The sequence below is a fragment of the Loxodonta africana genome, chromosome 17, assembly GCF_030014295.1.
Source record: "Loxodonta africana isolate mLoxAfr1 chromosome 17, mLoxAfr1.hap2, whole genome shotgun sequence".
NCBI lineage: Eukaryota > Metazoa > Chordata > Mammalia > Proboscidea > Elephantidae > Loxodonta > Loxodonta africana.
The window spans coordinates 50,425,988-50,440,659 of NC_087358.1; the positions used below are offsets into that span (position 1 = coordinate 50,425,988).

General features: G+C 35.5%; 1 protein-coding gene across 2 annotated transcripts in view; it reads left to right on the forward strand.

Annotated features, from left to right (window-relative positions):
* DIAPH3 (diaphanous related formin 3) overlaps positions 1–14,672 on the forward strand; it is a 588,341-nt gene that overhangs the window by 398,724 nt on the left and 174,945 nt on the right. For both annotated transcript variants that reach the window (XM_003412593.4, XM_064270057.1), the window contains one exon: positions 2,870–3,005. In XM_003412593.4, the coding sequence (XP_003412641.1) occupies positions 2,870–3,005 (136 nt within the window). The remainder of the gene's footprint in view (positions 1–2,869; positions 3,006–14,672) is intronic.

A 14,672-nucleotide genomic window follows, 5' to 3' on the forward strand; every position in this document is an offset into this window, starting at 1 on the left:
AATTAAGTTTGGTACTGAGTGGTCTATTAAAAGCTCACATTGAAATGCATCCAGTCATTTAAGGAAAAATTCACATCAGAAAAATCTAGACTTTAACAAAAAAGATTCATAAATAAGTTACACGATTATTATTTCCCACAGGCAAGAAATATAATTTCGATTTCTGAGTATTTGCTTATTTTTTCTTTACTATATTTTTCTCATCACTACTTCCTATACATGCAAACACATACAAGTGCACATGCATACATGTACAGATACACCTGTCTTTGAACTCCTTTTATGCTTATGGTGTCTTTCCTACCTTCCTAGTCCCCGTTGATTTTTATAGCAGGTATTGTCTCATAACTGCCACTTAACATATGATAGCATAATATGAAACAACATGGTGAAAAAAACAGACTGTAGCTAGATTTCAGGTCTTGCTTCTGCCTCTTACTAGTTTTATTACAGGAAACAATTGCTTCACCATTTTGAGTCAGAATGGAAAATACAGAATCCATTCTGGAGTTTGACATGATTGTATATTAAAACATCTAGTACTAAAGTAGTATTTCATAGCTTACTAAAAATAATTAGTGTTAATAAATTTCAAGAACTGTGAAAGGTCTGAGATTTTACCTAGCACCAAGCTAACACATTAGCCTGCTATGGTTTTATGGGTGCTGGCAGAAGAGACAACTCTATGGGTCAAGAAACAAAACAGTTTATTACTAACAGCAATAACAGTAGCCAGAGTATTAGCATTTGTGTAGGTTCTTGAGCCCAGATTCCCACGGCAACACAAAGAGCCTGGTGACACCTGCATTCACTGAGGATTGTGCTAAGAGAGAGGAACCTGAACTAATGGGCAGTAAGTCTTTTTGACCTTTACCCCAAAGGGAGACATAATTATACTGGACAATACACAAACCCATTCGCTTGAGATAGACTCTATCTTCCAAGCTTGTTCATTATACAAACATCTTTGGAAAGGTAATTTAGAACAAAGTTCCTTAATGAGTGCATGTATCTGCGAAAGCTTAGTCTCACACTGTCCTGCTTGAAAATCTCCGTTGATTTTCCAGTTCTCTTAAAATGAAATCCAATCCCCTTATCTTGGCTTAAACTCATTGATCCAGTCAATTCTGACTCATAGTGACCCTATAGTTCAGGGTAGAACTGCCTTCTCCATAGGGTTTCCAAGGCTGTAACCATTGCAGAAGGTGATTGCCATACCTTTCTCCCAGGGAACACCTGGTGGGTTCGAATTGCTGGGCTTCCAGTTAGTGGCCAAGCACTTAACCAGTGCACCACCAGGGCTCCGAGGATCCTAAATTATCAGGCTTCAGTCTACCTCCCTAATGTCATCTTGTACCACTATACTTGCCTTTCTTTCTAGCTCTCAAACCCTGCAACAGCCTTTGCATTAGGGGTTCCCTCTGCCTGGTGTGTTCTTCCCCCAGATCATCACCAGCTAGCTCCTTGATGCAACATTTAGGTTAAATGTCAAATCAGAGAGTGAGGCTTTATCTGACCATCCATTATGAAGGAACCCCCAAAGTATTCGGCAACAGTATTCTAGTTTCTTTTTGTTTTCATCATACTATATCATTTTGTTGCTGTTTATTGTCTGTCTCTGCCCCTTGTCTCTACCGCATAGGATGTAAATTTGTTTTAAATACATAAATACTAGAAGACCTTGACACAGTATCATTTAGAACTTTCTCATTAACTATTTTTTTAAATGAATAGATGAGTATTACCTCTAATCTGTGCTCTTTTTTATTCCTCCTTTTTTCCCTTGTACTTTTCCTTTTCTTATTTTGGTCAGTAACATTAACCTTTATTCTTGGTTTCTAATGAAGGACTTGCAGTATCTCCAGGGCTAAAAAACTAAGAATGCTGCAACAAAGAAGAAATTAAAACATTCCAAAGAATAACATAAGCTAAAAAAAAAATAATAATAATAAAAAAATAAAATTTTTTTTTAATTTTTTTTTACCTACTTGTTAGTTGTAGTTTAATTATTTACTTTTCTATTTAATCTACCACTGGTAATAAAATAGCAAAGTGATAACCTGTCTTAAATTTCATTGACACTGAAAATGTGCCTGATCCATATACAGGCAATCATAATGCGATTCCATGCTGTTTGTTGGCACCTACAAAAATCCATGTTTACCTACTAACTCCTACTAACACCACTTGAGAGGCATTTCCTGATTTGTGTAAAACTTAAAGAATAAAAAATTAAATGAATAGATCTTACATTGACTGAAATTTTCCTGTGGTTACTATGTTGTTACTGGTTTTGATGAACAGTCAATAGACATTTTAAGGCTTTGAGGAAGGAACTTCCCATGTTTCTCCCCTTTCTTCTAGTGGCTACAGGCATTCCTTGGCAGTCCTTTGCTGCCTATAGATGTATCTTCACATAGTATCTTCCTCCTTTGAAATATCAAATATTTACAGCTCTTTTCTGTTATTTCCTCAGTTATTTTTCTTATATCCAATGATTCCCTGGGCACAGGAGTCATGGAACACTCTAATACATTCCTAGATAGTCTTTTGGAAATATATATGAGAAAACAGTTCTGATTTGTTAATTATATGCTTTTGAATTTTTAGTTTCTGTTTTTTTCCCTTTCTTAGTTGATTCCACTAAGATTCAGGTGTTTTAAACATAAGTTATATGTACTTAGTATATTTAACAAGGGTTTATGTGCATATCTTTTAAAACACTATTACTAATGTAAGAAGTAACTATTATCTAAAAGATAAGTTATTCACAGTTACAGTATAATTTCGGGTTAATAATTTTTCTTTTTTTTTTTTGTGGAAACACCATGGTTAAAATTAGTTATTTTTCTGAATTTATTTGTAATAGCAAGCAATAAAGGAGAACACCAAAAGAAAAGAAGCAGAGGAAAAAGAAAAACGTGCTAGAATAGCCAAAGAGTTGGCAGAGAAAGAAAGACGCGAACGCCAGCAAAAGAAAAAGCGCTTATTAGAAATGAAGACTGGTGAGTTCTATCAGATTTGCTGTTTATACTATGTATACTCATGATTTTACTTCATTAGCATTTTAATGTACTTTGGTGGAAAAGGAAAATGCGATCATATATTTGTATGTTAAGCCATAGAGAAGTTCTTTTTTCATGGGCTTTCCCTTTCCCCCTCTTTAGTTTACTAACAAATAGTGTCTTTTTTCTATTGTTGATCATAGTTGATTCGGTCCTCTGGTATACTCTTTTGGCTCCAGTATATTCACATTTCTTTTACTTCTCCTTCAGTAATCAATCTGTAATAATTTATACCAATTAATAATTAATTAGTAGCTATAAGAAATGGACTGTAGGGAATTCTACAGGGCATATAACCTCCCTCCAAGGGAGGGGGGAAAAAGTGATAGAGGACTCATTAATTAAATGAGACTTGTTAATCAATCGTAATATATGGAATTTATTTGTATTTAAATCTAAACAAATAACTAGAAAAAAGCAGTGAGAAAAATTTGGATACCTTTTTTTACGCATTACAGCGTTGTTGTCAGTATGTTTTAAAGTATCTTTCAGAGATATTGCCTTAGTCTCCTAGGGCTCCCATAACAAAATACCACAAAATACCACAAAATGGGGGATTTAAAGAAGAGAAATTTGTTTTCTCACAGTTTGGAAGGTTAGAAGTCCAAACCAGGGTATCACCCTTGTTGATTCCTTCTGAGGACGCCCAGGGAGGAATTGTTCCATTCTTTCTCCTAGCGTCTAGTGGCTGCTGGCAAGCCTTAACCTTCCTCTGCTGCTTGAAGATGTATTTTCAGATGGTGTCTTACCCCTGTGTGACTGTATTTCCATGTCTGTTCTCCCCTTTTATGACACCACTCAGAAGATGTTAAGATTAGGACCCACTCTACTCCAGTGTGACCTCCTGTAATTAACTGATAACAAAAGAAAAATCCTATTTTCTCAAAGTCACATTCACAGGGTACAGGGTTTAAGACTTCAACATATCTTTTGGGGAGGTACAATTCAGTCCATAACAGATGCATACTGAAATTTTATACATGAAAATATATAATGTCAGGGATTTCAGTAAAAATAATCTAGAGTGGTTGGACAGTGGATGAGAGTATACAGCCTACTCCTTATTTATCAACTATCTCCTTATCCATCAACTATCTCCTTATCCGACATCGCGCGTTTACGACAATAATAAAAAATCTACTATTTTGCACATTAAAGGGGAGCTGAGGAGAGATGGAGAGGAGAAGCAGGAGCAGGCTTGTGAGAGGGAGCTGGACGGCCGCCAGAGGTTCATATTTCCTAGGTGGGACAGAGGAGCTGGGCCAAGTCCGCAGCGAGAGTGGGGCAAGCCGGCAGCGCTCAGGAGGAGTGGGCTAGGAGGCTGCGAGGAGGCGGCAGGAGCCGGGGCTGCAGGAGCTGGGGGGAGGTTCAGAAGTCTCTTCTTCCACAGAGGGCTCTCCGCCACCTCTGCAGTCTCCGCCAGGCCGAGGTGGCCAGGCCTCATCTGCATAGAGGCCCAGAAGCTGCCCCTTGCCAAGGCCCATCTCAAAGGGCTGGCGGAGCAGGAAGGTTGAGAGGTGAAGTGCAGAGATCTGCTTGGACGCCTGGAGCTCGGCCAGGTGATGGTGGGCCCCTGCTGCTCCGAAGGCGATGGGCAACCCCCAACCACCACCACTACCCCCAACACCCACTGGCTCCAAAGTGGTGGGGTAGGTGTGGTGTGTACAGGGGCCCTCTTTGCCAGGCGCATCCTGAGATGTGCCAGGGGCGTGGTTCGCATAACGACCTGGTCTTTGCAACCTAACCATGCGGGTAAGCGGAGGCGTTTGTGTAGACGAAAGAAGATTTGCCGTAAATTGATAATTACAAAAGTTGGGTGATGAGGACGTGGGGAGAGTATATTACATTATTTCTCTACTTCTGAATAATTTGAAATGGTCTATAATAAAAAGCTTTTGGAGAAAAGTTAACACAGAAAATACGAAAATTACAATTTTGAAGAAGCATATGTTTGTATTTTCAAAGCTAAAATATTCACTAACTTAGAAGCGAAAAGAATTAAGTAAATTGTAGTTATATTTTCACTCCCTGAAAATTTTGTCTCTTCCATCTCGGAGCCACTAAGGACTGCAGAAGGCTTTAATTAAAATTCATCAGCATCACTGCTAAATTACCATAGTTTATAATTCAGGCTGCAAATTCACCCAAGGTTTCCCCAGGGATAGACAGAAATGCCTACTTTGCCTCCTTTACTTTCACTTTTACAGACATATTTTGTTTAATAAAGCAAACTGAGTACCTTAATGTATCGTACTGTTTCTTCCAGGGAAGAAAATTTATCAAGCACAAAATCTTGTTTACCAACTACATTTGAAACTCAGGGAATGTTTTCAGAAATAAGAAAAATGAAGATCAGAGCCTAGCATTGATTTCAAAAATATACTTCTAGAAATAATTTTTAAAACTATGTTACTACCTAATTTACAGAACATTCTGGTGTTTGAACATTGGCTTCTTTGGCTGAAGAGTCATCTAGATGAGTTAGTTACTTGAGGTAAAATTGACTGTATTTTTTGTGGTTTTTTGCCAGAGGGCCTATGATGCAGAGCCTTTCAGCAATTCTCTAGTATATCAATTGGGAAAGTAGAAAATCTGATAGAATTGTAACAAAACCTCAAATCTAATGTAATCTCAGTAATGATTTAATTTAAAATTATTTTTCTCCTGAAGGAAAGTGACATTTTTAAGAAGATTAAATTTATTTTTCAAATTTAAAAATAATACTTTTCTATTATAGAAAACTCAAGTAATAAATCAAAAGACTCATAATTTCCCTCTCCATAGAATCACTGTTAACATTTCGGTACATCTTTCTTTCATTTTTAAGATTCCCTGTCTTTTCGTAATAGCTATGATTCTGCTGAAATAATACTGTTTAGTGTCTCACTTGATCTTTCTCAAGATTGCTTAACTTTTTGACTGTTTCATGTTATTCATAACTTGTAATTCTTAATTTGTAATTTCTAATATCTATGTCACAGCGCATCCACTGGATTTGAAAAATCTAATTCAATTTGCTTTGGTCAGTGATGAAGTCATAGAACAATAGTTATTTTGAACTTTTAATATGATAGATTCATTTATGCATAAATAAGTGAAGACAATGTTTGTAATTATTTTGTTAGGATATGGAATAGTAAAGGAAAATCCTTTTCAAAGTGATTTATGTTGCCAAACTGATGCCCAAATGTGTTATGTTCCCAAACTGATTTTAAAAAGCATTATTCTCATTTCATCAACTTTATTGTCATTGGTTTATGAATGGGCCTCTTTCTCATTTTTTGAAAGATTTTTGCAAATTTGATAGTTAAAGGTAATGTTTCATTTCCTTAAACAAGTGATTATAGCCTATTTTTTGTATCTTCACTTTTGTGTCACGTATTAGTCTTTTTCTTACTGATTTATTTTTTTTTTAGTGCTTTAGGCATTAATATTTACCTTTTAAATATCTTTGCCCAATTTGCCTTTTTATTTTTATGTCTAGACATATATAAAATATTTTTATTATAACCTTTAATAGAACCTTTGCTTTTTAATTTTTCCAATCATTTTTAAATTTAAGAAGTCATCTTTTCAGAAATTTCATACCCACTTCAATTTTCTTCTAGTTTCATTTATTCATACTACCTTTTTTAAACTTATTTATAATTCTTCCTTTATCACATATTTTATATGTAGATTTTGTTACAGTAGAGTCTATTTCTGAATTTTACAAATTTCTAATATTTAACCATCAATTCTTGTTAATAATATTTGAGACCTTTAATATGGTATGGTCCATATGTGCCATGCATTTTGACATTTTCAAAAAAGAGTGTTCTTCAGAACATAATTGGGTGACACTGATTTATATAGATTATATTAAAGAAATACTTTAAAATGATATATGTATTATGAACATTCTAACAGATTTAATCAGAAAATCATTTGCCACAAAATGCTGAAACCATTAGAAAGGTATGATGTCAGAAGCTACTGTTGAGACTTTTTTTGTCATTTAAAAACATTTTAAAATTTTGGAAAGTGTCAACTTTGGGTTTTTTTTTTCTTACAAACTATGGGATTTTAAAGAATCTTAGAATTTATTCGAAATTTAATAGCATGTAAAAATATATTTTTCTCAGCAAAGTGAGATAAATAACCTCTTCTAAAACACCTAATTATTCTGGATGGTTGTTAGTTTTCTTTACACACAGCATAACTATTAATACGAAAGAACAAAGTATTCAGTCTCTTTATGTTAATGTAGCTACTATTGCCAGGTAGGTCATATCAAAATCAAATGTATTTACAGAAAGAAATAATCTTTGATCACTATGAGGGAGAAGAGGAATGGGAAGGGAAAAACACTAAATAGACAGTAGATAAGTGGCAACTTTGGTGAAGGGTAAGATAATACACAATATGGGGAAGTCAGCACAAATGACCAAGGTCAAGCTATAGAAGCTTCATAGACATATGCAGACTCCCTGAGGGACTGAATTACTGGGCTGAGGGCTGCGAACCTGGTCATGGGGGACATCTAGCTCAATTCGCATAACATGGTTTGCAAAGAAAATGTTCTACATCCTACTTTGGTGAGTAGTGTCTGGGGTCTTAAAAACTTGTGAGCAGCCATCTAATATACTCCAATGCTCCCACCCTGTCTGGAGCAAGGCGGAATGAAGAAAACCAAAGACACAAGAGAAAGATTAGTCCACTAATGGACCACAACTACCACAGCCTTCACCAGACTGAGTCCAGCACAACTAGATGGTGCCCAGCTAGCACTACTGACTGCTCTGACCAGGACAAAGCTGGAGAAAAATGTAGAACAAAATTCTAACTCACAAAAAAAAAAAAAAAAAACAGACTTACCAGTCTGACGGGGACTGGAGAAACTCCGAGTGTATGGTCCCCGGACACCCTTTTAACTCAGTATTCCTGAGGTTCATCCTTCAGCCAGTGATTGACAGACCCATAAAACAAACAATAATACACCTAACTCAACAACGTATATGAGACTAAATGGGCACACTAGCGTGGGGCATGGACAAGAAGGCAGGGGGGGACAGGGCAGAAAGGGGGAACCCAAGGTTGAGAAGGGAGGGAGTTGACAGATCTCGAGGTAGGCAACGAATGTCACAAAACAATATGTGTATTAATTGTTTAATGAGAAACTAATTTGCTCTGTAAACCTTCATCTAAAGCACAATTAAAAAAAATGATAAATCACTAAATTAAGAGAAAAAAGTACAAATAGTCACCTTTTTCATTCCATACTCTATGTAGAATGTCTTTTTTTTTTCAAATTATGATTTTCATAACATGATAACAGAAAATAGATGATGATTTGGAGACTTGATGAAATAGAAGTTAGTAAAGTAGTAGGTCTAATTAGTATTTATTACTGAAAATATTATCAAAGTATCAGTTTTTTACCCTTCAGGTGGATACACTGAATTTTATGCGTTTCTGATATTCTGACAAAATGATTTGTAATAAGGACATTGTATCATTATAAAAGGATAAAAGTGCTAGGTCTTCCATTGTTATTTTATTGGTATAGGAAAGTAATTTAATAGCTAAACCACTTTATTGTTTTGTTTATTCATCAGCAAAGAATTTATTTCTATATTCTGGGATTACAGTGGTAAACAGGGATAAATAAAGTCCCTGCTATAATGAAGTTTAAAAATCTAGTGAGTAAATGAGACCAAAAAAAAAAAAAAAAAACAAAAACACTAAGATAGTTTTGGATAATAAGAAATTACATGAAATAGAGCAAGACAAGGTAGTGAGAGGGAGACTGATGGGAGGGGTGGTAGAGGCAAAATTTGATCTTAGGAACAGGAGAAAATATATATATTAATATTTATCAGACTTCCCAACTTAGAATATTGATTAATAAAAATCTTTAGAGATTGATAGTCTTAATAATTGAAGTTTTGTTTTTTTTTTTTTTTTTGAGATAACCAGGTTCTTGTATATATGCTGTACTATATGTGCTGGTTGGTGCTTTTTTATATGTGCTGGTTGGTGCTACGGCTGCTAACCAAAAGGTCAGCAGTTCGAATCCTCCAGGCGCTCCTTGGAAACTCTGTGGGGCAGTTCTACTCTGTCCTATAGGGTCGCTATGAGTCAGAATTGACTTGACGGCAGTGGGTTTTTATATGTGCTGGTATATGGTATTTTTTTGAACATATTATGAGAATCAGCTAAAACTTTATATAATTTATCTTTGTAGAAGTTGTCAGCCTACCTTTCCTAGTCTTAAAAAAATGTAGAAGCATGGGTTGTTGAATTTACATTATTGTTTTGTTATCTCTCTGGACCAAGAACATGTTGTTCTATATTAATTTTTTATATAGGACATACACCCCCAAATGATAAAGGAATAGAAAAATCTCCACACATTCCTGCCATAAACCCATAGGGAGCCTTTTCCCATATAATTTTTATGGCTTTAGTATTTTTACCTTGCAAATAAGAACTTAGTTTTTGCACAGATTCACAAATTCTTGTATCACCACCTGAAGTAGAAGAGTAAATTAAATTCCTTTTCTTTATTTCTTACCCATCATAAATCATTGCTTGCCTTTGGCAAGGAAACAAGCAACTATTTTCAAGTCAACTATTTATTATCACTATCATTTTAGAATGTGATTTTTGTTAATAGAATGAAAATAAAGATAGAATAATGGGCTAAATTTCCCCAAGAAGAAAAATGAAGCATTAAAAATCCTTTTAAGCAGCAAAACTAAGAAAGCATAGGAATCTTACATTATCATCTTAGAAGTTTGTTTTTTCATCATTTTTTACTTTCTAAAAATGATGAGCCTGGAGGTCTCTTAAATATTCTTATAAGTAGTTCTGGGTACTTCTGTCAAATGATATAATATTTTATTAAGCAAACAAGCAAACTAACAATATTGTGATAGTTTTATTTCATTGATATGTAAATTTTGAATAAATTTTCTAAGGTTAATATTTAAATTATGTTAATTTAGAAGGTACTCAAAAGATTAAACATCTGATGTAGAAGCTATCTAGTCAGGAGAAACACTAGTATCTATTTAGTTAAAGTGCATAACTACCCTTATGTGTGATCATTTGTAGCAAAACAAATAGTGATAGTGAGTTCATGTAATTATGTACAAGTTTTTCCAAACTCCATTTCTGTTTCTTAGTCATAAAAACAAATAGGTCATTTGATAATAGAATTCAAATGCTATGCTTTAGGACTTCCTGAGTATGTAAGTTGATTCGCATAATTTTTAAAAAGCACATCAGAATGGCCTCGAAATGGACCTAGTGTTGTATAATTATGTTTTGTGGAGGGAAGTAAATACGAGCTTATTTAATGGAGCAATAAAAACTATACGAGTGGCTCCTATATTTTAGTCTTTAGGTTACAATTTGTTTATTATTTATTAGACTTAAATGTCTCAGTTGGCGCAACTTCAGTCTATTAAATAAAGAGATAATTAGCTTTTAGAAATCTGTTGTTTACCCACATGGCCAAAACTACTCCTTTGTTTTCTATTTTGCAATTTAGGATAACTAAGCAATTAGGCCTCCATTTTCGAGGAAATGCACATTACATAAATACTACTTGGGAATGGCTCTGCCAGTCTCAACAGATACACAATTAACGTGTGTTCTCGCTTTCATAAAGGCTTTGACAATGACTCTGTCCTCTCAAATGTCATAAAATGTAGATTATTTTCCATATATTCTAGTTTTTTGCACTAATGCTTTCAATTTTCTTGAGTTATTGGAAGTTTGTACGTAAAAATAAGCCAATAGTTTTAATCATTTCCATAAAATCAAACGTACTGCCATTGAGTTGATTCCGACTGATAGCGACCCTATAGGACAGAGTGGAACTGCCCCATAAAGTTTCCAAGGCTATAATTTTTATAGAAGCAGACTGTTACATCTTAACTGCAGACCTTTCAGTTTGCAGCTGAGTACTTTAACCACTGCACCACCAGAGCTGCTTAGAAGGCACAGAAGGATAGTACAATTTAAATTGCATTGGCTTCAATGTATTTCTCTTTCCATGGCCCCATCTTTTATGGAACAGGGATAATAATAATAACGATGATGATGATAAAAAAATAATAACGATGATGATGATAGTTAACATATATTGAGGACGTATTATGTGCCAGGCTCTGTGTGTTGTTCATTATTGCATGAAATGCTTACAGCAAACTTATGTTCTGTTTTTATCATAGGGGGGTAAGTACCTTATACATGGTCACAGATTTAGCTAGCAGTGGAGCCAAGACTCCAGTCTTCTGACCCGAGACCATATTTTTTAACTTATTATTCCTTTACTTCTGATGGTGTAAAAGTAGTGCTAGAAAAGGGGGCAAAAAAGAATATCAGTATTTGGGAACTGGCAGTAGACTATATCTCTTTAAGTAGTTTGAGAATTATCTTCCCTGGATATCTTGAGTGAGAAGAGCAACCACATTTTTAGAGGTACCTTAATCAATGGTTTTCTAGCCTGATGGGCTTTTCCTTTGTGTTAGGAATTGGCGGGGGGGGGGGGGGGGATTATATAATTAAGACTATTTCCCCACTCCAGACCATATTCAACTTTGATTTTTCTTTTTAAATGTTGATTTACCCCAGTGCCAAGGACTACCAGGATACCATCAGAACCCTCCTTTGGCCTTGTAGAAGGGACTTTTCAATAGTCAGAATAATTCCGTGCCCAATAGGTTGCTTGCCAGAGCTCAGTAATTCTGAGGGGGATGGAAATGTCTCTGATACTTCTGTTGGTTGTTCTAGAATATCAGTTACCAGTTGCTCTTGTGTCAGTTCTGACTCATGGTGATCCCATGTGTGTAGAGTAGAGCTGCTCCATAGAGTTTTCAAGTCTGTGACATTTCAGAAGCAGATTACCTGGCCTATCTTCTGAGGCACCCCTAGGTGCGTTCAAACTGCCAATGTTTCAATTAGTAATCAGTTGCCTAACAATTTGTGCCACCCAGGGACTTCTTCAATCCAGGTTAGAAGCTAAATTTTCAGAGAATTTGCAGAGGTAGATGAGGTAGTTTTTGGAACTGGCACAGACACCTTGATTGAATTAATCAAGAACAAGTGCCCAGAGACACCTCTACTCCCACCACCATGTAACAATGTTTTCCTTCTCATGGGAAGTTGATGGTATTAAGAGACTCAGATACCACTTCATGAATAACATCAAGGGGTATCCCAGTGGGAAGGTTTTCCAAGGATCTCTCCAGCAGTTATACAAGATTTCATTTATGTGCAGGAATCTCTTTCACTTGAATAAAAGCTTCAATTCTGAAAAATCATTCAGGCTCCAGCCTGAGTGTGCACTGAGCGATGTCACGTATGCCTCCCAAAAAGCCATTGAAAACTTAAGTTAGGAGGCTCTTGGACTTCTCCTTGTTTATTTATTTACTTACTTTCTTGAGTCATCTGTGTCACCATCTATGTGGTACTTCCTCACACTGATTGGTTTACTGCTTATCCAATATTTAAAAAACAGTTCCAAAAAATTTTCATTGTTTTTTTAGTAGTATTATATGAAATTAACTATATGCCAAATAGAATATAGACTCCATTTTTTATTGCTTTAATATGTTTTGGAATGGAAGATCAAATACCAATTACCATAAACTTTATTTGGGGCAAAATAATTTAAATCTTTATGGTACAGCATGGATTACTTCCAAGAGTTTTACCAAGGAAATTTTAATGTCAACATCACTTATACATAACTTTTCTTTTACCAAGCACAGATTCACCATGTTCATATTCTTGAGCAAAATCATACTAATCATTTTGATCTTATCACAACATGGAGACTCTAAACTGTTATAATACCATTTACATATATTGTATTATAATTGATACCTCAGTTACAGTGTCATCTTCTTTGTGTGTGATGTTAAATACTACTAACCCAACACTAAACCCTTTACCATGGAGTTGATTTCTGACTCATAGCGACTCTAGTAGAGTAGAACTGTCCCCCATAGGGTTTCCAAATCTGTAATCCTTATAGAAATATTTAAGTTGTTAAGGATTTCATTTTACTTGGACCTACCATCAATGCCCATGGAAGGAGCAGTCAAGAAATCAAACAACGTATAACCTTGGGCAAATCTGCTGCAAAAGACCTCTTTATAGTATTAAAAAGAAAATATGTCACTTTGAGGACCAAGTTGTGCCTAACCCAAGTCATGATGTTTTCAGTTGACTTATATGCATGTGAAAGCTGGACAATGAATAAGGAAGACCAAGAATTGATGCTTTTGAATCATGGTGTTGTCGAAGAATATTGAATATACCATGGACTGCCAGAAGAATGAACAAATCTGTCTTGGAAGGACAGCCAGAATGGTCCTTAGAAGCAGGGATGGCAAGACTTCCTCTCACATACTTTGGACGTGTTATCTGGAGGGACCAGTCCCTGAAGAAGGACATCATGCTTGGTAAAGCAGATGATCAGCGAAAAAGTGAAAGACCCTCAATGAGATTGATTGACACAGTGGCTGTTACAATGGACTCAAGCATAACGATTATGAGGATGGAGCAGAACCAAGCAGTGTTTCATTCTGTTGTACACAGAGTTGCTATGAGTCAAAACTGACTTGACAGCACCTAACAAAAACAATCTTTATGAAAGCAGCCTGCCACATCTTTCTCCCACAGAGGGGTTGGTAAGTTTGAACCATCGACCTTTGGGTTGGCAGCTGAACGCTTTAATCACTGTGCCACCAGGGCTCCTTTTAACTGCCCCCCAATCGGTAGCTATTTAAATAGTGTGCAGTTTTCAAAGCAGGAGATTGTTGCTCCAATGAGCCCTTCAACATCAGATTGCCAATCCTAAATGAAATTATTATTAAAATTTGAAGGGAAGCTGTATTCTTTTTAATTTTAAGATAGAAAATGAGTATTGTCTTATTTTCAGACTTAACCCTAAATCTTTCCATCTTTTAAGCACACATTCCTTTTCCATTATCTAAGGTATACCTTTTAATCATTATGTAAATATCTGTTTTTAGTGTTTACCCTGAGAAACAGAGACCTCCAGAGGCCTGCAATTGTTTTAGATCCATAGAAAGAGCTTTGAATCTGGTTGTTCACTTCACAGATTCCCAGTCCAATGCTTCCAACTAAGAAAAAACATATGTATATTACAGTGGGAAAAGAAGTGAAATTTACACTATCAGTAAATTCTAAAATGTACTGGTGCCAGTCAGAAAACTATAGCAACCAATCAGAGTTGCCACAGAAACAGGATTGCTTTTGCCCTCAGAACAGCTAAATTCACTGTATTTCCACAACCTGTTTTATAATTCAAAAACCTATGAAACCAAAAATTTTTCAATAGCGTTAGTGCCCAGACTCATTTACTGTCAAAGCTGACTTGAAGGGATGGGAAGCGTCATGGAATATGGATATTCATGATGCAGAGATAATAACTGATGGGGAGCAATAATCCATAGTCGCTCTTCCTTGTTGTTTATAACACAGTGTGAAGAACTGCTCTGTTAACTTTTATTGTTCTACTCTTGTGGCCAAAAGCATGCATTTACAAAATGAGAATCGAGTAATTAAATGAGTTAATATATTGAC